The 23,863-nt window shown below is 43.4% G+C and overlaps 2 protein-coding genes across 6 annotated transcripts in view; both read left to right on the top strand.

Annotated features, from left to right (window-relative positions):
• The first annotated feature begins 971 nt into the window (after nt 1-971).
• On the top strand, nt 972-13,733 carry LOC138203336 (sine oculis-binding protein homolog). 2 transcript variants are annotated; one of them, XM_069158098.1, is made up of 7 exons: nt 972-1,333; nt 3,986-4,115; nt 4,372-4,566; nt 5,422-5,573; nt 6,861-6,956; nt 7,164-9,101; nt 11,295-13,733. In XM_069158098.1, the coding sequence occupies exons 1-6, from the start codon at nt 1,241-1,243 to the stop codon at nt 9,090-9,092; spliced, it is 2,595 nt and encodes an 864-aa protein (XP_069014199.1). In that variant the 5' UTR covers nt 972-1,240; the 3' UTR covers nt 9,093-9,101; nt 11,295-13,733. The 2 variants fall into 2 exon arrangements, with proteins under 2 accessions (XP_069014199.1, XP_069014197.1); XM_069158096.1 differs by having other exon boundaries at nt 7,143-9,101.
• Nucleotides 13,734-15,004: 1,271 nt separating this feature from the next.
• Nucleotides 15,005-23,863, top strand: part of LOC138203334 (rho-associated protein kinase 2-like) — a 32,850-nt gene continuing 23,991 nt past the window's right edge. For all 4 annotated transcript variants that reach the window (XR_011178709.1, XM_069158095.1, XM_069158094.1 and 1 more), the window contains exons 1-5: nt 15,005-15,434; nt 21,017-21,098; nt 21,497-21,597; nt 22,297-22,434; nt 23,094-23,354. Coding sequence is in view for 3 of the 4 variants with exons in the window: in XM_069158095.1 (XP_069014196.1) it covers nt 15,339-15,434; nt 21,017-21,098; nt 21,497-21,597; nt 22,297-22,434; nt 23,094-23,354 (678 nt within the window). In the remaining variant the exon portion in view is untranslated. The remainder of the gene's footprint in view (nt 15,435-21,016; nt 21,099-21,496; nt 21,598-22,296; nt 22,435-23,093; nt 23,355-23,863) is intronic.

The following is a 23,863-nucleotide window of genomic DNA, read 5'->3' as shown; positions in this document are numbered from 1 at the left end:
CACACACACACACACACACACACACACACACACACACACACACACACACGGGCACTGATCAAACAGATGTCATCTGAGAAAGCTCCAAACATTGTGCTATGGTATCATTTAACTGGCAGCGCTCTTTTCATCTCTTTATTTTAAGACAAGAGTATGGACACAGTGTTTGTACTGTGTCCCCTCAGATAAAACACAGTCTTTGCATTCCTTATGAAATGTATCTGTTGAGATTTGGGAGGGGTGGGCGCCAGGTGTTGGGTTACATCAACTCAGAGGGCCCTCCCTTCACAGAGAGTGCACGAATTAGACCGGTGGCGGGTGATTTACCTTTCATAATAAAAGCAAATCAATCTGTTGAGTGTCATATGCTATTGAAATCCTTTCAATTGGCACAAATGATGTAGCGTGACATATAAACATGTATTTCTGACCTATGTACCACTTTCTTATGTAACTTAATACTAATATTTCTTATGTAATACTTTTCAGTGCAGCATTGTCTCCAGAACAAATAAATGGTGCAATAATGGCTGTTTTTAGCAGAACTAATGAGTTCTTGCTTCTGGTAATTCCTGAAATATGTTGTGTTTAAATTTAAAAATCGTATTATAAATGCTGCAACATTAAGATGTTAAGAGGCTAAAATAAGTAAGTCTATTTAAGTTTTCATCAGAAACTTTTTTGCTTTTAGTTTTAATCTGGTTTGTCTGAAGACGGTAGTTAACATTATATTGGGATTCAACTAGTATTACGCCTCCTTGGCCTACTTTCTTAAGTTTTGATTTAAAATCTAAATTGTACTATACTACATGTTACTAGATTCAAATCATAATGATTTTCACGTTTTTAATTTATACATCAACTTCAAAGTTTCCTAAATAAATTGGTGATTAATCTTTTGTTTAATTTACATTCTCTACAACAACTAAAAACGCTCACCGTCGTTGATAGTTGCCTAAACTTTGAAAGTCCCAACCGGAAGACGTATCTTGCGTGTCAGTGCGAACTTGGCGGCAGTGGAGAAGAGAGAGTGAGGATTGTTCCGCGCGGAGCTTCACCCCGGAGTGCACGCATGTTCAGTGGACTCGGATGGTGTGAAGCCCCAAATGAGGGACTCAGACGTCCGGGAATGACAGCCGCTGTCACCGGGAGTGACAGCTTTCACTCTGAGCTACTCCGCTAAAACGACATCAGCTGACACCCAACCCTGATCCGGATCGGATCCAGCCAGACCAGGACTATGCCAGAGATGGAGAAAGGGAGACCTCCGGAAAACAAACGCAGCAGGAAACCCGCGCACCCCGTAAAGAGGGAGATAAACCAGGAGATGAAGGTGAGAATGAGTTTGTGTGCCTCTGATAAATTCATTTTTATCCAGTGAGAAGTGTTATTGATCGAGTTATAACTTCTTTCCGCGCACGTCTTCCGATACGCAGGACAGCGAGAGTCAACTGCGCCCGAACCAGTGCTGGGAATAATCAGACACGTACTGCGCTTGTTTGCTCTAAATGCTCTCTTTGTTTCTTTTCTGTAACCAATCATACTTTGTGAGGTTTTATTGCAGATTTAGAAAAAAAAAACCAAGTTCTGGGCCCCTCGGAAGTTTTCACCCTTTGTGACACGACAAACAAATCCTAAACATTTTTATAAACGTAAACAGAAAACGTCACACAGGACGTTTTCATTATAGATGTTTGTAAAAAAAAAAAAAAAAAAAAAAAGAAAGAAGAAGAAAAGATTGACCTTTGCCTTGTCGTGACGCCATGTAAGGCCAGCTGTGGCCGAACGCGCACGCTGTAATGTCCAGCGGAGATCCAGATGTGCGTCACTTCTTCCCCGCTCCTGCGGCGCGCTCACTTGCTGCACCACAGAGGCTTGTCCTCATGAAAAAGAGAGGGAGCATTTATATTCTTTAAATAGCCTGCTTCAGCCTCACACTGGGGAAATTCTCAAGCGCTATCACCTAATTTTCAAGAATGCAAACATTACATTCAATGAAAATCTCTGCTGAAACATAATGAGCAGTGACATGTCCTTTAGGAATCTCTTCTCTGTTGCTTGTGTTAAAGGACAGTCTCTGCTCAGGCAGTAATAAGTTAAATCGCAGCAACAGACATGATTCCCACCCACCATTATGAGCCTATTACTGCATGGAAACTAATCCACGGATTGTCTGCTTTGTTTGGGTTTGGACACTGGCTATTTGAGACTGTTGACTGTGCTGGTAAGGGATATCCGAGGCTCCTTCAAGCTGAAGCTGAGAAATCTAAAAAGACAAGCCGTTTTCTTGGGGGAGATTCTGGCATTTTGTGAGAGAGGAAATGTGTTCTTTTTGTGTAAGTGGTTTGGATTGTAGCGTTTGATATCCAGGGGAGGTGTAGTGTTACATCTTAACTAATTTTAATCAAAACATGTGAAACGTTATCCCCGCTTGATGTAAGCCTGCCTGGGCTGAATCTCAGGGTCGGCCCCAGTTTGTTGCCTTTGGCTGCAACCCTCTCTGCGGTTTGGGATATGGCTTGTCACTCTCACAAAGCAGATGTTTGTCTAAACTGCCAAAAAGAAACAAAAACAACATTGTGGGAAGTGGAGGGGTGGGTGAGGAAAAAAAAACTTGCCCATCTTTCGTTAACAAGAAAAAAGAAAGACCAGTGGCACTGGGTTATATAGGAGCGCTGCCATCAGTGTAATCCTTGTGGAGGACACCACAATACCAAAATTCGGCATGATGGGAAATGTATAAGACTTAAATTCCCTGAGATGTGCACCTTTTAAAAAATGTCAAATGATGAAAAGACGGGAACAGTAAAAGAAAGAGAGGCAAGAAAGCAGGCAAACTGATTTCCAGCTCAGCTGAGGTCCGTCCCAGTGTTGTCTCTGTAATACATCTGTTTCAACACCACATTCGGACCTACTCCCTCCACGTCAGACCTGAGCGCAGCACCAGACACCGGATACTTAACTTTAATCATCGTTAGGCATATTTAGCTGGATATGATACCACTGCTTGCACTCACCCACACACTCTCCCAGACACACACACACAGCAGAAAGTGAGCAAGCAAGGGAGAGATCCATTTCTTTGAGGCCCTAGTGCAGAGCAGAGGTCGGAGTGAGGAAAGCAGGGGAAAGAATGTGCAGTCAGTACTACAGCACTACAACACCACCACAGCAGACTGGCTGTGCTGGAAAAGGGTGAAACCTGAGAGGCAGTGCTGTGTCGGGTGTCAGGGCTGGAAGGTGCTGGGATGGAGGGGAGGATGGTTAAGATGAGAGGTGAGGGGGGGCAGAGGAGAGAAAAAGAGGCTCGGGGAGGGACAGGCGAGAGCTGGAGAAAGAGAGAGAGAGAGTGGTGGACATTGGAGAGAGGAGAAGAGAGGAGCGGGGCATTTCCGAGAACCGTGGGACCTCGCTGTGGTGTAGGGTGTCCCGCTCTGATTTCTGCTCGTTCCGGATCAGGTTTCTCCTCCAATCCGGTCCTTGCAAAGCCACAGAGGGAGGTGGGTGGATAAAGAGAGAGACCTTTGTATTTTTTTTTTTTTTTTTTCATCTGGTCGTAATAAAAAAAATAAGAGAGACCACACATCCCATCTGTGGAGAACAGTTTTCTTTTCTCCCTCTTTTTTCCAATTAACAGAGATAAACAAAGGATGATTCATAGATTTCACACTGGTGTTAGGTTTTAAACCTTTCCGTCTCAGATTTAGCAAGCGTAAACAACTTGAATACATCATGGAAAAAGCGTGATGCTGTACTCCACTGTGCCCCTATTCATTTCTACAACAGGGCTGGGGCTGAGAAAGAATCCCTCACATTGATTCAGAGTAGGAAGGTCTGATTATGTTTAACATAGGATAAAAAGTTCCACTAATAAGCCTAAAATGTGTACTCACAATTTCCCATTTGTAGGCAGGCTATGGCTCAGTTTCACTATCCCTTTACGTGGAATGTTAACCAGGGATGTTTTCCTCTTTTTCTCGTGCAGACATTTGCAGAAAGCACCATGAACGAGCTCCTGGGATGGTATGGGTACGACAAGGTGGAGCTCAGAGACTCGGAGGCCAACGAGATCAGAAACTACAGAGAGAGGCGTCAGCATGTGTCCGTGCTAAAAGGTGAGGGCAGGTGTTCACCGTTGGCACACACTCCTTGAATTTACACTAACTAACAGGTTCTGCAGGTTTTGGTGCAGACATCGAGTCACTAGACACAATCTCCTGTAGTTGCAGCTTCCCAAATTTCATTCATTCAGGCACATCTGTTGTTTGTGCAAACGTTATTATAGTATCATGTGAGCCATGGTGTGGATGTGTGCTATCGTATTACACAACAAATTCAAGTTAGCGTTACCTTTTGATTGTCTCTTTTCAGAAAACTCCTTGCCAAAACCCAAAAGCATGGACACCAAAGTCAGTCACTCAGTCCTGGCCATGAAGAGCGGAGAGAGAGAGTCCTTCAGTGTCCCCTCCTCTTCACCCTCCTCTTCCTCAACAAGTTCATCTCTGACCACCCCCAAGGAGCACAAGAGTGCCCCTGTCATTGTGCCCCTCATAAAGCCATCAGCAGGTAGTGGGTGAAAGATCCTTGTAAATTCTGTATATGAAAGTATGACTTTGGTTTATACCGCTGCTTCACACAAGCGCACGTAACCCATGATTGGTTTTATGTTTATGTGCTAAGAGGTCAGAGTGTAGGGTGAGCTGCAGGCGATGGAGCACGTATTAGTTTCAGCTTTTCGTCATGGGCTCCTGAGCAGTAATAGTAGCTCTGTAAAAAGTAAAGAGGCGTTGCAATTACATGACGTGTCCCCTGCTCCTCCAATTACTTGGTGCCATCATTTCAGTTTAGTTTAGTGTCCTTTTGGAAGTTGATGTTACATATATCGTTACCGTACTAAATAATGCCAAAATGCTCAATGCCACAGTGCTGGGATACTAAATCATGACAAAATATGCCACTATATTTACTGGGCTGCAAGTACATAAAGCTGAAAATAAAGTATAACGGGGATGCAGCAGGATCTGTGGGTTCCCTAAAAGAAAATAACCATGAGACTGCTTCAGTTAATTAATTGTAGGGTACATCACACAGAAAGTTTGGAGCACGTCCAGCTGTGGGCCAAGGACGTATGCTTCTCTAGCATACTCATGTTTCTCAGACATATACTATACTTGACCATATGATTAGCTAAAGGATAAGTTCCTGCTCAAACAGAGACACAGCTGACTCATGGAGATCTGGTGATATTAAATAGTTTTAGTTAGCCCACTGAAAAGTCCTCAGCTTTAGCTGTTCAGCACCAGGCTCATTTTTATGAGATCTTCCAACCCCAAACGCTTCTCTATCACTGTGCTGTGTATTAATACCTCTACAAATAACATGCACTGATTGCCCTCCTCTCTTCTGATTGTGTCTCTGCAGTGGAAGATGTACAGAATGTGCAGATAGTATGTGTTTGGTGCCAGAAGGAAGGCGTCAAACGTTACTCTCTATGTATGGGCTCAGAGCTCAAGAGCTTCTGCAGTGAGAAGTGCTTTGCCGCTTGCAGACGGGCCTACTTCAAACGCAATAAGGTGAGTGCTGGATGAAAAATGTATACAGTAGACTGCACATCAACATCACTGTGGGTATTCACAAACATTTAGTTGTTGCTTGTCCCTGTTTGGTGAGCTGTTGGAAATCTTGAATCTTCATGCTGACGAGCTTTGAATTTCTTTTTGTTTTTTAAATGTGTTGAGCTCAGCTGGATTATCACACACAAGCATTCACATGCGCAGACATACACAGAAACTGTACATACAGTTTGCACCACATGTGTCACTCTGCATACACAGGAGACCAGGCACCAAGTGATTTCTGCAGGTACACAGACCTTGAAAAACAGACACTCCTGATCTTGTGAGGTCATACATGATGATTCATTTACAGGAATTTAAAAAAGGGATCTCTAAGAACACAATTCCTAGTTAGTGTGGAGGAGCTAGTTTAAGAGTGGTGGACGGGAGGTCAAAGTTTGTAGAGGACACATAGTATCAGTTTCGTGTTAATGGAGAAGGGGCCGGCCATTAAGTGGCTTTGGTCTGGAGGACAAGAAAGCTGCTACGACGGAGAGCCGCCCTGATGCACATTGCCGTGATTTTTCACCCTCCATTACGACATGGATATACCTTCTTTAGAGGTGCAGGGTGACAAGGAGCTGTATCGACTTCACCCTCACTGTTGTTTATACTGTGTTAGGTTTATTCACACAACAACAGAGACACAAAGGAGGGCTGGACAGACTGTGCGCAACAAGCCCTCTAGTTTTTCAGAGGCGGGGAGGAAAGCAATTCTGTTGGCTTGTTGCTGCTTGTCTGAGAGGAAGGCCAGGAGGCCTGGGGCGAGGTGTCCACTTTCAGTGCATACCTTACCTTCAGCTGCCTCATGTTTCGAAACTCAACACGACTCGATGGGTCACAGAGATGGGGGAGCACTCGGATCAACAGCAGATCTGCTTACATGAATCAAGAGGAATTTCCTATATTAATACTGGCAGGGCCGTTAATAATATGACAATACATCACCTGTATTATCTCCCTGCATGGTTGTAGAATTGTATCTATTTCACAACACCGATTTCACCCTTTGTCGTACTGCCCTTTGGGGTTTGTTGGTCAGCCTGAAGTTCAAACCACTTCTACCCTTCATTACAAGCCAATTTATTTGAAACTATTTTTTATACCTGTTATGTAAGAAGCTCAAATTTGGTTTAATGACTGTAGGATGATTGCTGTATGGCATTTGAGAATTAACTCCAGGCTGACAAACTGTCTCTCAGACGTTTGTGTCATGTTTGTCATACTGTGGTTTTCCCCTGTCAGGCCAGAGATGAAGACCTCCATGGTGAGAGATCTCCTCAGCACCCGCATATAGAGGACTCGCCCAGACTGGTGTTGAAGATAAACACTAATGTCAGAGTAAGAGGACACTATCAATGTATCTTTTGTTTTCCATTGTGAGGTGTTAATATAAGTATGCCATGAAATTACAAGGTTTATTACGCGGGGGTATTGGGAAAAATCTGCCTTTGCCCTGTTTCTGTATGTTTGTAAAAGGTCTTAAAGTTTTCTACTAGAATCTGCCACTTCATTGACCCCCCACAGTCTCTCTCCCCTGTGCCCCAGGTATGTGATTGGTGCAAGCATGTTCGTCACACTAAAGAATACCTGGACTTCGGATCTGGTGAGGAAAGACTCCAGTTCTGCAGCACCAAGTGTCTGAACCAGTACAAGATGGATGTTTTCTACCGAGAAGCCCGTGCAGCTCTCACCAGCACCAACTCCAGCCCAAACAGAACCAGTCAGGAGGGGAGGGTAGACGGCAGCGGGGCCGGGATAAAGCTTCTCACTCCGGAGTCTTGGAACAGCAACAACAGTGCAGGGGAAGCCCGTAATAGAAACCTCTCCCCAAAAAGGGCTGCACTAATCCATGGATCTGCAGAATTCACCTCCGTCTCCCCCTCAGAAGCTTCTTCTTCTTCTTCTTCTTCCAAAGTCCCTGTTTCTGGGCTGAGGACCTTGGAGAGATCCATTCAGCATCCTCCACCTCCCAATTCTGTGGAAGTGTCAGCCCACCCTGCTCCCCTTCCTCATCCATCTTCTCTTCGTCCCAATCTGGAACAAAAGCCTATACCTCAAATTCCCATACCCTTCATTAGGCCTCCTCTTCATGCTCAGGGTCTGAAAAGCCCCCATGCCAATCCTTACAGACATCCAGCCCCTCCTTCCAGTCCCATCCACAGACCTCCACACTCGCCCCACCTGCAGCCCCCTACCTCTTCTTCCATGAATCCCCCTGGACTCATGCATCCCTTCCCAGGAGCCTATTTCCCTGGTTTGCACTCCCCCCCTCTGAATATGATGCCACGGGGTCCTGTCCCAATGCCCCACCTAATGAACTTTGGTATTCCTTCTTTTAGCCCCCTTCTGCCTCAACCCACCATCCTGGTGCCTTATCCCATTATTGTTCCCTTACCTGTCCCCATACCTATTCCTATCCCCATTCCAGTCCCTCCTAAAGCAACTGTAGAAACTCCAAGTCACAGTGGAGTTATTCAGCCTGTGCCAGAGGGGGTAGACCGGGGTAGATCCTGGGTTACCAGACCACCATCTCCAGGGATCTCTGAAGGGGACAGCAGATTGGTAGCCAACAACCTGGGTGGAACCTTGCTTCAAGGTCTCTCCTCACTGAGTGACCCCGGCACAAGAGACACAGATTGGGTTAAATCAGAGAGGCCTTTTCTGTCCCCAGTATCCACACCCCAAAGTGGGGGATCCTCCCCCAGAGCACAGTACAATCAATCCCCCTGCCCAGCCCCCGGGCCGGAGGGGCTCACAGACTATAAGCAGCAGCAGACGGAGCGACATGTCATCCAAAGGGTTCTTCAAAGGACCCAAGTGAAGCTGGAGCCCAGTGCCAACGGAGTGGTGGACCTGTCAGGGCTGGGGGAGTCAGGAACTGGGCAGGTCAACAGGTCAGGGCTCCATGATATCATCCGACCCACCCCTTCTCTACCACAGTCACCTTCACATGACACTAGCTACCAGCACCTGGACTTTCACACTCCACCCTCTCGCACCCCACCCAGCCCCATGGGGAGCAGCCATCCGCACGATGCCACGTCCTCTGCCCTAAAATCTCAGGACCTTGGTCAAAATGGGATGTCCTCCTCATCCACACCTGCCAGTCCAGACTCCTCCCTACCCCACAGATTACCAGCACCACCCCTTGATCCTGCACTTGGTGAGCTGGAAGCTATCAAAGAGAACAAGTGCTCTGTTGTTAGCCCAGTGCGGGTTGAGGTCCTCGTCAGCCAGTCAGAAGAGCCCTTAACAGTTGTTGGGGACGCAGGAGAGGACTCTCATGTTCCTGATGAGGACCATGCCTATGCCCTGCCCACAGCGCCAAAGACAGGTGGGACCACCACCCCACTGCTCTTGCCCAAACTCAGGGACAAGGGTAGCCTGCGGAGCCCTGCTAATGTGCCCAGCACAGGAGACATGGAGCCAGCTCTGAAGAGGCGATGCCTACGAATCCGAGATCAGAATAAGTAGAGGATGGAGGTGAGACTTTCTGTTACGGTGTGAGGGAAGATACGGATAGCATAGCTTACAGTGGATTCTATTATATCTAGTATTACTGAGTGTCCCATTGTAAGAGGGACCAGAACTCTTATATCTCCTTATCTTACTCACACATCTGCGGATATTGTCACGTAAATGTCATAGTGTACTTAGTTCACTGCAGCTGTATTTGCATAAACTTTCTGTGGTATTCTACATTGGATAAATTAAAAGCCAGCAATTATTTTTAAATGCCATTTAACCAGGGATTGGAAAATGTGTGCACACACACATTCACACATATGTGGGGCAGGCTTAATCACAGGTCTCACAGTATGCGCATGGTCACTAAACAGCATGGCGCCAAAGAGAGAGAATCCCAGTAACCTGGCACTCTTCAGTGCTCTAAGGTTACAACAGGGGAAGGAGGTGGAGGACACAGGCAGTGAGAGTCACTTTGAAAGGCGATCACTTCACCACAACCTGACAGTCACAATACTTTGTTTGCATGGCAGCCTGTTTTGTAGGCTCAAATTTACCAAGATACGTCAGTGTACGTCTGTTTAAGAGGGAGGGAGAGAATTCTACATTTTAACCCGTTAGCCCATCTGAGATGAGATCAGATGGCTCCTGTGGAATCATTACTGACCTTGAGGTTATGGGATTGTTTGTACAAAATTACATTCAGACAAAGAGACACATCAAGTCTCTGTGTGACCCCAAAATCCAGCTCTTGCATTTTGCAGTATGAACTGAGGCAGTGCAGATGTCTTTCTGAGGTTGCTGTAGAAACAGAGGTGATTGTCAGGCAGACTACAAGGCTCTGTGAGTATAAGAGCCAGCTCTCAGCTGTGACGGAGCTCTGGGGCTTCATTTGAAAACACAGGGCCAGAACCAGGGCGATCCGATTACATATGTCATAATGACACCCTGTTCTGGCTTTGGCTCGTCTCACTCCCATGTACAAGTTTTGCACTCTCCTCTCCCTTTTCAATCCTTTTCCTTTTCTTCACTCACCACGGCTGTCCGCTGCCAACCAGATGTTGTTGTTAGAATGCAGCAGGAAAGCCTCTCTGGGCCAATCAAAGGCCTTCTTGATTTCACTTGCCCGATTGTTCGTCCAAATGGCTGTAACACCAGTCGTCATCCTCACCCTCTGGTGTCTCACCATAACAAGATCATGTTACCATTTTACTGTGTGTCCTAAGATTAATTTCCTGATACTACAGAGACGGTTTAGATTTCAACTGGCCTGTTTTTCTCTCTATATTTCACTCCAAGCCTCCAAAGGCCAGGGGTCACCTTAATAATTGTGTTTAAAAATGATTGCGGCTGATAGAGAAAGAACAACATAAACCTTTGTCTTATACCCCAGATGGTTTAGGCCTAAGCACAACAAGATTTCCTTTCACTAAATGAGTTCCCACTTTACTCTTTGTCATTTGTTGTGGTTTAATGCATCGCCTTAGTAACCAATACATATGAAATCACAGAGTGCTGCTTGTGTCGTGCAGACGGATTTATGGCCGTGCGTTGTGTGTAATGGGAGCTGGCTGCCGTATGTGAATGACTTTAACTTGCCACCTCGGTGCTCTGAACTGAACGTTGCTGTCCTGTTCTATTGTCTCGACTGCTAAAAGTCTCCAAAAAAAAATCTCCCACACTGACAGAGTCAGCAGCCAACTGGAGGATTTCACCTCAGGAAACAGCCCGTTTTTTCGTCTCAGTTTTCCTTGCCTTTATTTGGGATATTTTATAGCCCCGTGTAATCCGATCCCACCACATGGGTATTCGCTGAGCGTTTGAAACTAAAACGCAATGGGACAGAGGGAGTACAGAACCCTGGTTTGGCCCTTACGTGTGTGTGTGTGTGTGTGTGTGTCTGTTTGCGTTTAATATGTGTGTTTCAATGAGAGTCTGTGTAAGTGTGAGAGAGAAAAGAGACCAGATGTTCTTAGTTTGATTGTGCCCTGTGCAACAGTTATCTGAGTGTTGACATGACTAAAAGCCTCATTCTCAGTGTTTATGTAGAATGGGCGGATTAAGGAATGAGTGTCCAGAGCAGGAGGTTGATATAAGATATGGTACAAATGGAAGTTACACAGAATCAGCCTACACTCTATAACATCTCACCACTCTCTCTCTCCTTTTTTCTGTTTTTTTGCACTCCCACCCTCTCCACCTAATGAACAGACTCACTGTTTAACACTGTATGGCAGTGCCAGATTCAGTGCCACGCCCTCTTGTGGACAACACCAGTGCTAACACCCTCCAGCCTGTCCTCCAGCCTGTCAGCCCACCAGAGTGTTGCTCTGCCTGTCGACCAGCAGGGTGCCAACCCAGGAAGCAGTCCAGATGGCCGAATTATCACAAGCCACCATGGGAGAAGAACACAACACACTCACACATTTAGTATTGGACCAAAGAGCATCGCTGGCTCGTGTGTCGCATTGTGTTCGGTGAGCGCTTGAAGTGGAGCATCTCAGATCTTCTTCCTCTCTGATATTGCCCCAAAGTGTGTATTGGTGTACGAGTTAGTGTGGCTGCCCAGATGCGCTCTTCCTCCTCCTCCTCCTCTTCCTCCTCCTATCCTTGCTCCATACAGCAGACAGGGCTCTGATCAGCCTTGTGTGGTCTGGAGATGGAGTCTGAACATGATCTCTTTCCAGGGGAAACGGTTTGTTTTCTCTGCCCGGCTTGCACAAAGAGCCACATTGTTCCTCTCCCCATATCCCACGCTGACTCCCCACTCCAGGTTTTGGGTTACCTGGCCGACGGGGGCTCAGACTTCAGGAGCTTTTTATTTTTTATTTTTTTGACCGACAGCCAGGAATATAGTATACCCTTCTCTCTTCCACCTATCCGCCCAATCTAAATACGGCACGAACTACACACACTAGTTCCGAGGTTTCATCCCTCACAACTGATTGCCTGCGATTCCCTACGCTGCTCACGTCCTTTGAGGGAGGAGAGAAATTCTGCTGAGATCGAGACTTTATCCTTGGGCAGTTTACTCATCGAGTAGAGAGAGTCAGGCTGGGCTGTTAAGACGACCGAGCGGTGTAACAGTCCCTGAGGAGAATTCCCTCTTCCTCCTCTAAAACAATGTAAAACTACCCAGAATAAATGAGGGTACACCTACTGAAACGCAGCAGCTGAGATGGTCTGTGGACACGTTAGTCGTCTTGATGACGCTGGTACACAAATGTGTGATTTACAGACCCACTCTCACTATTCACCTGATCTACCAAATCTTGGATAGCACATCAGAATTTGAATCATTTATAGCACTGAGTGCCATGGATGTTTACGTCAAATCCTTTAAACATTCATGGGACGTGACAGTTAAACTGATCCTGATTCAGATTTCTTTTCAATGAGCTATTGGCTTATCAGATGATTCTGAGAAAAACAGTCTTGTAATTTTACCAAATGTGGTATTATACTCAAAAGCATCAAATGCTGTAGTATGCAGCGATCAGTATTACAGTTCCCGCTGTTGGGGATACCTATTGAGATTTGATCCAGCTAGATCACTTAGAGGCTTGTCAACGCTTGTCCCATTGTAAGATTTCAGTTTTGTAGTTGAACTCTACACAGATACTATTTGATGTTATATTAACTTATGGATGATGCATCTGTAGATCTTCACAACAAAATTGCTTTATTTCTTGATGTTTTTTTTCCTTTGATGATTGTATTTTGGGAGTGCCGAAGCTCTTACATGCCATCCGTCTCATGTTTATATGCTGTATCCCCACTAGAGAGCAGTGTTTGCCTTTGTAACTTTGCACCTGCCCCTCTCTGACAAGAAAGCACCAGGAAACAATCTCTGTGCACTTGACACTGCACTCAGTGCCATCTGACTGATATCCAATGCCAAGTAGACAGCTTTTTGATCGCATCTCGCCATTTTTTTTTAATATCTAAATATTGCCTACCATTACAGCAGTGTCATATACCCAGGATGCAGTCAGCAGCCCTTCAAAGCCTCTTCTTAATGAAGAGTTCAACAGTCCCCTGGATAAGTGGTCCTACTGGCCCTACTCCTAAAATACTTACCAATGTGACCCACCCCTGTCATCATTCCAAAATCAGATGTGTGTGTGTGTGTGTGTGTGTGTGTGTGTGTGTGTGTGTGTGTGTGTGTGTGTGTCAACCCATTTCACCATCTCCCCACTCATTCCAGCCTGCATCCTCACCACAGGTCACGCCATGATGTCAGTGTCATCCTCGGCTGGCGAAGGGGACTTTGTCAATATCTTGTGTGAGTCAGTGATGACATCACTCCATACAGATAGCTGCAGTGTCAACAAGTGATCCTTCACTCTGACAGCAGAGGCCCCAAAAATACATTAAGACTGCCATTATTCGTTTATATATATATTTTTTAACATTGCCATTACTCACCTGATACAATATATGTGTTAAAGCGAAGTTTTGACCGTTGTCAGAAGTTTTGTTGCTGTTGTTGCCTGAAATGCAAATGTACTTTCTGACCACCCCTGTCAAACATTTAGCCCACTATACGAATTGAATCTGTCACATTGTTTGTATTTGAGTAAAGATTAAGTAACCAAGAGCTTTGGTGGAAACCTCTTTGTAAAGTAAAATAAATAAAAGTTATTCTAAGAGCAAGAACATTTCTAATGTATTTTATTCAGATTATTTTATATTTTTTCTACTCCATCTTTTTTTTACTCAAGAAGTTAGAATATGTATTTTTTCTTTTATCTGAGATTTATTTTGTTGTTCTGTATCACCATAAATCTTAATTTTGGCCTTGTGATGACCAATCATTCAGATTTTGAGCTGTAGATAAGGACTGCTAACACACTGTGAACCCTGTAAATGTCTATTCTTAGAGCCTGCGTGTCTGAAAGGCAGCGTACCAGCATTCCTAAAATACTGAAAGTTGGTCGAGCCTCCATGCAGCGACGGTAAAACAGAGAAATGAGGTAAGAGAGCAGGAATTCCGGCTCGGTGAGAGATTGCTGGGAGCAGTGATTGGACGTTTTTAGGAGGGCAGTGGTATCCCGGGCTGGGGCAAATTACAAGGCCAAGTCAGAAACCAAAACTGCTAGACAGAATTTTCAAGGAGCAACATAAAGGGAACACTATGGGATGTATTCTCGTTAAAGCAGCTCTAAATAGGCAGTACAAAACCGGATGTGGGACAATCCCTCAAAATAAAAGCATAAACCAACCAGAATATGGTAAAGCATGTGGTAGAACATTTTTGTCATTATTGTATCGTAATTTATTTAAAACTTATTTAAAAACAGATTTAAAGTAAGAGTCCTATTTTAAAAAGTTCGAGCAGGATACAACTCGTATAAGACAAAAATGTGTTTCACAAAAGAGGCAAAAATATACATCGCAAAAAGATGGCTTAGATGCCAAATCGAGAATCTTTAAATATGTTTTAAAACAGAAAAAAGATTCTCTAAGATGAATAAAACTAACATGAAATACTTTCTGCATTTATTTTCATTAAAGTTCCTCTTTGACAGTGGGGAATGTAGTTTAATCCCCCCAAAAAACACACTCAATGTACATTTGCTCCCTAGCTATTTAAAAGGTGTTTTTGTTTGATATTAATTCATCACTGAAGATTTTTGTTGCTCAGTTTTTTTTCCTTTCGTAAACTATTTTTGCAGATCTGGAAAAGCAGGTAAATTATTGATTTCTTCTCAGATTTTTTTCTTATCAAATCTCTTAATTTATTTAAAAACTTCTGACTCCATTTTCCAATCATTTTCTGAACCTGTCGCCACGGTGTTGTTCATTTTGAGGGTGACCCAAGCAGACCTCGACTTTTAGGTTGACATTTGTAACCGGAAGTCTTCATGTTATGTCCTGTCTGACTTGACAGCGGTTTTGTCCTACAGGTTGGACACGTTGTGGTCGGATCGGAGTGTGTTTTACCTACCTGTCCCGGAGCAGCCGCGGCGGCACCTGAGAGACGGGTGCTCGTCGTCCGGCCCGACACGGCCGCTCGGTTTTCACTTTCTTGTGAGATATTAATGAAAAAGCAACGAGACGGCTTTACTTTGGCAGCGGATGAAGAATGAACCTGACAACTCAAACCGCAGTTCACTGAGGAGCTGACATGAGGAGCTGAATCCAGCGGAGTGCGCCTCCACCGCACCGGGACCGAAAACACAACACAGGTCTGCAGGTGTTTGGACTTTTTCTTCTTCTACCATTTGGACTGGATTCACTTTTTCTGTAATCATGCTCGGAGCAGAGAGCAGACTGGAAAGCCGGCTGAAGAAGCTGGAGTCCCTAATGGGGAATCCACAGTCGGCACTAAACTTGGAAACCCTGCTGGTGAGTTTGCATTTTCCCCAAAGGTCTTCTGGCGTCAGGAGTCACACATATTTATGAGTAACTATTCTGTCATGATTATGGAATACCTGAAAAGACAAGTCCATACAAACAGCACTAATAATCCAAAGAAGAAAAGCAGTTTACTGAATGTTTTTAATGCATGACTGAATAATAACACGTGAGATAAGTAAACCTTTCAGCTGCTATCACCCAAGTTTATCATCACTTTGGCCTTTAATCACAGAGGCAGCAGAGGGAAACTCCACCTAAACTTCCTGTATGGAAAAGACCTACAAATAGATTCTCTTTACATTCACAGTAGAATTATATAATGGAAAATGTAGTGTAATGATAATAAAATGTGATATCTTAAAAAAAAAAAAAAAAAAAAGGGGCCTTAAACTCAAAAACTGAACGTCATTCAAATGAACCAATCAATGCTCTCCCTAAAATCTACTATCAGGAGCTAATAATCATTCGTCTTTTCTCCACTCCATCAGTGTCTGTTTGTGATTGCCTGTTGAATCTCTTGGAGCGTCTCTAAATGACATGTCCTCCCTCTGACCTGCACTCACAATGTATTCGGCCATCTCCTGCCACACCTCTAAGCTCCTCTTCTCCAACGTCTCACAACAAATGGGGTAGCTTTGTCAACTGCCTTGACGGGGTCTTGTACCAGGGCACGGGGTGAAGCTGAGATGTTTTCTTTCAACGCCATGCTTATGGTAAAAGTGATTTCTTCATCCAGAGATGGCTTTGGGAAAATGTATAGACTGCATTACGAATCAGACAGTCATGGTTCGCTCAGGAAATGATGGGAAAATGTTCAGAAAAGTAAATTGACTGTACAAGTTATTTAGTTGCTTCATACAAGTTTGATATTAACAGAACTGTCCGCTTGTTATGGTGATAATATGAGCAAAGACAACCAGGACAGTCACACTTGGAGATCATTATTGAGGTCAATAAGTCAACTGGATGAATACTTCAGACAGTTAAAGGAGATTTGAGGTTATCCATGGTGTCCACACCGGTCTGTCTGCAGTATTTCCTGCTGGAGGGGCCAATGTCTATTCTCACTGCTGATGACTCACTAGTGAAGTCCAGTGTAAAGCCAGTGCTCTATGAGCAACCCCACTTTGTGTCACACCGTTACAGACAACAAAGTGATCCGAATCCATTTGAGCCCGTATCATCTCAGCAGTCATCGTCTTTGAGTTTATCTTGACAGTCAGCTGTGGCTGTTTGTTAAGCAGCTCTGCAGTGGATGTAACAATGGCCATCCTGCTGCTTAATGCAGGGAGCTACCACACAGGAAGCTGAAGTCACTTCCTGGAATTGAGATAGAGATAACCCGCCATGACCTCACTCACTATTTCCTGTTTGTCCACAATTATTTTTGTTGTATAGGCACAAAAGAGAATTTTTTTTTTTTTTTTTTTTTTTTTTTTAAATCATCATCCCGAATCGGAAATTGTGTCTTTTGGAAAATATAGTGTTGATATTTTTCATTACTTACTGATTAATGTAGTGGTAGCTCTAATTTTAATCACTTTAACTCGTGTGATTCTACCGAGTGTTAAAGACTGAACACTTGCTAAAGAGACGTGTTTGCTAAGTTGAAAGTGATTACCGTGAAGGGTGATGCTCCTCTGTCACTAAATTCATGTTTAATTTGAGCTTTTTTTTTAAGTGTGTTGTGCTGTAATGATTATCTGAAAAAAAAAAAGTGTTCAGTCCAGCTTCTAAAATATAATGCTATACTGACCAGACAAATGAAGCTCTGGTCTCATGAGAAATTCCCCAAATTTCTGACATCCTATACTCAAAAATAAGGAGTCATTAAGTAAATGACTAAATCAAACTAATTATTACTATTAATTCCAGCCATACATCCTTACATTGGTTTCAGAAAACACTTGCTCATCACTGCTGGCACTTGAACAAACACAGAAATATTCTCACTGATAAAAATTAATGAACCTATTGAGAGAAATGCAATTAGAAAATAAGTACTAATATTACTAAGCAGATGCAGAATTATCCGTTATGTTTTAAAAATACTGAAAATAGTGTTTTAAATAAAAATATGATGTTTCATTGGTCGATTTATGACATAATTACATAATTGTGAAAGTACTATAGAAGACCATGTAGATGTATGATTATTCCCCAATCAGCATACCAATTTCAATTCAATATCATTTTTATTTATATGGTGCCAAATCACAACAAAAGTTATTTCAAGCCACTTGACATAGTAAAGTCCTTACAACAGAACCATAAAACATTATTACACATATTTAGAGACAACCCGGGACAAATGCACTGAATGTGACGGTCAATATTTTCCTAATAGCCATGTATATGAGAGTATATAAGAGAATAAATTCAGGAGACACGTACTGTTTATTTCAAACGGATAAAGATTCTTAGAGTTTGTCGGCATACAATCGGAGGTATGTGACAACTCCCTTGTAAAGAATTGAAAACATGTACCGATCAGACGCTCTACGGGAAAGTAACTTCAAACAGGAATCCGAGGAACAATGCAAGGCAGGCCGTGTTGCTGTCCGCCGGCGCAGCCGAGCACCTGGAACAAGCCCTGATTGCTGAATGTGGTCCTTCACAGTATCAGCTTACAGTGGAGTGGGTGGGAGGTGGTGTCTGAGGAAGCGAGGACACACAAATAAGTCTGAAGTACCGGACTGTGTTTAGATTTGTCCAGATTCCAGCAAAATCAAACAAGTTGGATCTAATTGTCTTCGTCTCAGTCAGGAGCCAAGAGACGTAAATCTTAAACCCTTCACATCACAAGATAACACAGACTGACGTACCATAATGAGGGCGCTTATAGGATAAATCACAAACTATCTTAATAGACCATAGATAATTGGGTCTGAATAATTATGATAGAAAAATAAAGGACAAAGACTAAAGGCCACTGTTATTATCAGTGTGATCCAGTTCATGTTGGTTTGAACCCCTGAATGACAGAAGGCAGACGTGGAAATGATCAAATTGAAGATGCTCTTTCATTTAGCTGCTTCAGTGTGGCCCATGCGTACAGGGACTATTGAATAGATTGGTGGACAGGATGTGAGCACTAGTCCACATTTTGCTGTAAAATATGTCAATACACTGAACGGAGAAGTTGTATTATACAAATCCATGAAGTATGAGGAGTTTTGAAACAATCAGTAGATCTTTATAGAAGCCCTGGATGGCTTTAAAATATGGAATCAACCTTTTTCACCTGAATGTTACAGAAGTTGAACACCTTATTTATTATGAAGGCGTGATGTTTTAGGTTTCCATTTTCTTTTTTTCTTTTTTTAAATCATAACTGAACAAATCTATTCAGCAAAATGCAACCCAGAAAAGATTCAGGCATATACCGTAAATAAATGGGATATTTATATGACAAAATGCATTGGTTTTCTTAGATATGAAGTTACTGCATATTTATAAGTTTTGTCACTTCCACCCTGGAGGTCTCTGAGCAGCACCAAGCTGCATCTAATATATAATATCTACCGTTACCATTTTTCAGAGGTTGCCACGTGTTGTGTTTAAATGGTTGCAGCCTTGTCATACTTCATTTTTGTTGCAGCTGCAGTTGAGAATTTATAGAACGGGTTCAATAACATCAGTGTCGACTGACTATTATGAGACTATTTATAGTTCATAATTTTAGTCCAGTGGAAGTAAAAAATGTCCCCCTTTGCTTACATTTTTTAAATCTAATTCTGGCCTGGTGATAAACACAAACAGATTATATTGTATTAGTTATTGTATTTCTAAATTCTCCAAAGTGTCTCTTACCCATAAAACCCAATGCTGTTCATTTTAGCCTCACAGTTTTGTAGATGTTACTTACTAAATTTGAGGACCCCTAACTTTAACCCTAAACTTTGATGGGTTCGAATTGATGAAACGTTTTAGCTCTAAAGGACAGCGCCGTGCACACACGACACACGTCGGTAACAAACCAGGAAATGTACCGCATGTAAGTAACTCAAGCAACGTGCAGCTTTATATTTCCAGCACCTTTAATGTACTGTACATGGACGGATCGAAAAGATATTTTAGAAATCTAGAAACAAGGCTGCAGCAGTCTGAACAAATTTATGGTTTTAGTCACACATCCCCACAGTCTGCAGATCTACTCCCGATGCTTCATTTCAATCTGCTAAAATTAGATTGTATTTACATATGATTCAAATATTACAAAGTTCACCATCACCCACTCTTGGAAACAGAGTTCCCTCTCTACTGCACTAAACACGGCTGTTACAAGACACACACACACACACACACACACACACACACACACACACACACACACACACACACACACACACACACACACACACACACACACACACACACACACACAGTGTAAAATGATCACAGATCCTCGAGCGCTCCGGAGCCATAAGCTGTTTGTCCCACAATAGCTTCTGAGCCTTTAGGTCTATTTCCACCCGTCGGCGGTGGGGGGGGACATCTCTCCTCACCGCTGCTATTTAAAGGTGCAGAATTGTTCCACATGCCCCCGTCCACCCTCTCACATGTCCCCGAACAAACACACCAGGAGATACTGTCAGGTCTCAATTCCCCTATACGCAAACACACACACACACACACACACACACACACACACACACACACACACACACACACACACACACACACACTGGATGACTCCACTTGACCCCTGTTTTTGAGAAACAGAGGGTCATACTACACCCTAACACCCCTAATAAACCCCCACCCACCCACCCACCTGCCAATTTACCCTACCAGCGTCATGCGTTTGGATCACCGAGACATTTTGGTTCGACATGAAACCCAACACCGCTGATTTAAGGTCTGATGACACTACTGATGCTTCGGCTTTTAGTCTGATGCTGCCACTGCCCCTCTGTGTTGAGCCACAGGGAGGGATTTGTGCGTGTTTGACTCGGGTGGGTGTCGGTGGGCCGGGTGGATGGTCTGTGTATTTGGGCAGGCAGCCGTAACAACATCACGTGACTCCTTTTTGTTCTTACATGACTTGTTATGTCTGTATTATCCCGCCTCCATTGTCCTTTTGTGTTTGTTTTGCTTTGTTCCACATTAGCAGCCTAATTTTCTCTCCCACTTATGTCGGGTTTTGGAGAACTCAGTTTACAAAAGTGCCACTTTTTGCTTCCTTCGTTGCTTCTTTCATTCATTTTGTTTTCTTCGCTTCTATCAGCCAACAGAAGGTCAGGGTTGCCCAGCTGGTGAGATTTGTATTGACAGATTAATGATCATGAATCATAAAATCATGAATATAAAAGAAGTCAGCTTTAAAGCATGAATGTATTTTCATGTTTCTCAATTTGTCAATGAAAAATCCAGCCAGACCCAAAGAGTATTTCTGGCGTTTGATGATATTTATGAGGCAGAATTGCTTTTAAATACGGCTTTTTAATACACTAAAGTTAAACCTGGAAGTTCTGTATTTTTAGGAACAAATATCAGTATTTTGCTTGTTTTCTTTTTTTTTCTTCTCCCCAAGGACAGACTAATTCTTTTCTTTTTGTGTCTTTCAGGATTCCATGAACGCATTGGCTCATGATTTAAACTATCCTGCCCTGCGGAAAAACAAAAACATCGAGGCATTTCTGAGCAGATGTAAGAGCTCCAGTGTGTGTATTGTTTTTGTGTATGGGGAGCAGATCAAATGCTTTTGCTGAGCTTGTAATACCTATATACATATATACTGTATTTGCACACCGACTGTTTAAGATGTTTTTATGTCTTTGTGATTACAAGCACGACTTTTCAGACCTTGGGATCAAATTTGTATGTACCTTATAAAAAACTACCGAGGGTACCTCTATTCTGCCTTCTTCAAATCTACCATGGGGACAGTACATTTCATTTGACTCTAGACAAACTTGCCACTGTGGCCGTTTGATGAGTTTCTTGACCCACACAAATGTTACTGACCTTCCCGAGGAGCATTTGAACCCTAGTGGCTGTGGCTTGACCTTTGTGTTGCTATGGTAACGTGTATGTCCGTCCCGCAGATGAAAAGGCGGTGAGTCAGCTGCGAGAGCTCCAGGTGAAGCTCGAAGACTTTGAAAGAGTGAAGCTGATCGGGAGAGGAGCCTACGGAGAAGTGCAGCTGGTGAGATGTTTCTCTGTGGAGGGATAATAAATCGGTGTGCGATTGTTCCGTTACACTTTTCATTTTTTTAAATTACCATCATGCAGCAGTGGGATTTAGCTACTTAAAGGTGGAAGTTCTTCTCCTGTTCCTGAATTCAGTAGTTTGCAGCAAAGCATCAGACATATTTAAGCCACTAGAGGGAGCAGCAATCTACAAAAATGCACATATCGCATGTACAACTTGTTGTTGGCATGTCAGACACAACTGCAACTTTTGTTTTTACATCATGACCAACTTAATTGCCTCTAAATTTAAAGCAGGCAGTGATTCCTAACCCTAACTCCCAGTTTTTCCAGATGTCTGCCTCTTGAGCTGGTTGAATCTGGTATCTGAGGCATCAGATCTTGTGGTTGTTGCAAGTCTGAACAGGCTCAATGTGTGGGAGATGAGTGCGAAGTCTGGTGTGGGGGTGTGTGGGGGGGACTCCGTGTGTTTGTGCTTGGATTCTTGTGTAAGCATGTCTTTCTATGGGTGTGTACCACAACTATGGCTTCCCATCTCAGCATCCGCGTCTCTCACGTTATCTCGGTCATTGTGAGATTCTTACAATCTGGTTCTTATTGTCTTTGCAGAGATGTCACTGTTTACATTCCAGCATCTCCTCTTTTTGCCTCGCCCCCTCCTCCCCCCCCCCCCCCCCCCCCTCCTCTGATGCAGGTCCGGCACAAGGCCTCTCAGAAAGTTTACGCCATGAAGCAGCTCAACAAGTTTGAGATGATCAAGCGCTCAGACTCGGCCTTCTTCTGGGAGGAGAGACACATCATGGCCTTTTCCCACAGCCCCTGGGTCGTCCAGGTGTGAACGTTTACTTGTTTCCTTTTCTAAACATTCAGGATTGAACATGGGAATTAGCAATGGCAATGACAAACTGTTATTTCTATTTGTATGAACATGACATTTTTTGAATATGGGGATCATTATTAATCCTTTAGATTAGATTGCATTAAATGTTATTGGTACTACACCAGTAAGGGCTCCACCAGAACAATAACATTGATTTAACAGATTTAATTTGAACAATTATGAAATAATGGGAATAAACTGAGCTATGTTCAGTATGGACAGAACCAATAAATAGTGAAATATGTCTTGTTATGTTACATGAAGTGTTAACAGAGAACATGTCTGTAAAGTCTGTCAAAGTCATTTAGGAAATACTTTGAAAATAATTAGTAATGCGAGTATGAAGACTAAAGGACAATGCTGCTTTAAAGAGCTGGAAATACAACAAATTTAACAAATTATAGGGAATAAATCATATATTTTGTGAATTTGCATGTTTGTTTCATACACTAGCTCTACTACTCAGATTATAATCCGGCCTCATAATTTTGGCATTAAGTTTTACAGTTGTTAAATCAATACAGATTATTCAGAGGAAACACACTCACACCTTTTCCCATCAAATCTTTTATTGTAATGACAGTATAGTGACTCAGGTGACTGTCTCCTAGCTCTGCTGTGCTTTCCAAGACGATCGCCACCTCTATATGGTGATGGAGTTCATGCCTGGAGGAGACCTGGTCACGCTCACCATGAACTACGACATCCCCGAGAAGTGGGCTCGCTTCTACACGGCCGAAGTGGTGCTGGCGCTGAACACCATCCACTCCATGGGCTTCATCCACCGCGACGTTAAACCTGACAACATGCTGTTGGACCAACAGGGACACCTAAAACTGGCCGACTTCGGCACGTGCATGAAGATGGACTCGGTAGGTGGAATCTATAGTTGTGTCTCTTGTTTCCCGATCTGTTTGAATCCCTTTGAATTTTAGTCCTTTAATTTGGAAGAGAATACACCTCCTGAATCAGCTGAAATGAGACTGAATTGACAAGTTTTTTCAAGGCCTTAGTGCACCACCAGGTGTTCAGATAGTGAAGTGAAGCTCAGCGCCGCACTCTTACATCAGGCTGTTTTTCAAAAAGCCTCAGAGGTTATTGTTCTAAACAACCAATGTAGAGTCCGGCAGCAGTCCCGCCTCTGCTCTGGGCCAGGCAGTGTTTTTCGACCTTTTTTGTTTTCACCACAACAATTTCAGAATAGCTGGTTTCACACATTTGAGCTCTCTGGAAATCTACTATTAGACAGAGCGTGTCATGTAATTTCTTCTCTCGTAAGCAGGCCAAGCAATCTGGTAGAGTAAGAACTACAAAGAGGAAGCTCTAAATAGACTTCATGTGCAATGATCTCTATTCCTACCCGCTGTCTTAAAATGGAATA

This window comes from Embiotoca jacksoni, unplaced genomic scaffold, assembly GCF_022577435.1.
Source record: "Embiotoca jacksoni isolate LCO1_2020_lvr unplaced genomic scaffold, fEmbJac1.0.p SCAF_23, whole genome shotgun sequence".
NCBI lineage: Eukaryota > Metazoa > Chordata > Actinopteri > Embiotocidae > Embiotoca > Embiotoca jacksoni.
The sequence above is the reverse complement of the archived record's forward strand: the minus strand, read 5'-3'. Positions and strand labels throughout refer to the sequence as shown.

Excerpts from the sequence above, each read along its gene's own strand:
- LOC138203336 (XM_069158096.1), top strand. The coding sequence starts at position 1,241 with ATGCCAGAGATGGAGAAAGGGAGACCTCCGGAAAACAAACGCAGCAGG. Across the intron at positions 5,574-6,860 it reads CCTACTTCAAACGCAATAAG|GCCAGAGATGAAGACCTCCA; the intron begins GTGAGTGCTGGA and ends TTCCCCTGTCAG. Across the intron at positions 6,957-7,142 it reads AGATAAACACTAATGTCAGA|TCTCTCTCCCCTGTGCCCCA; the intron begins GTAAGAGGACAC and ends GACCCCCCACAG.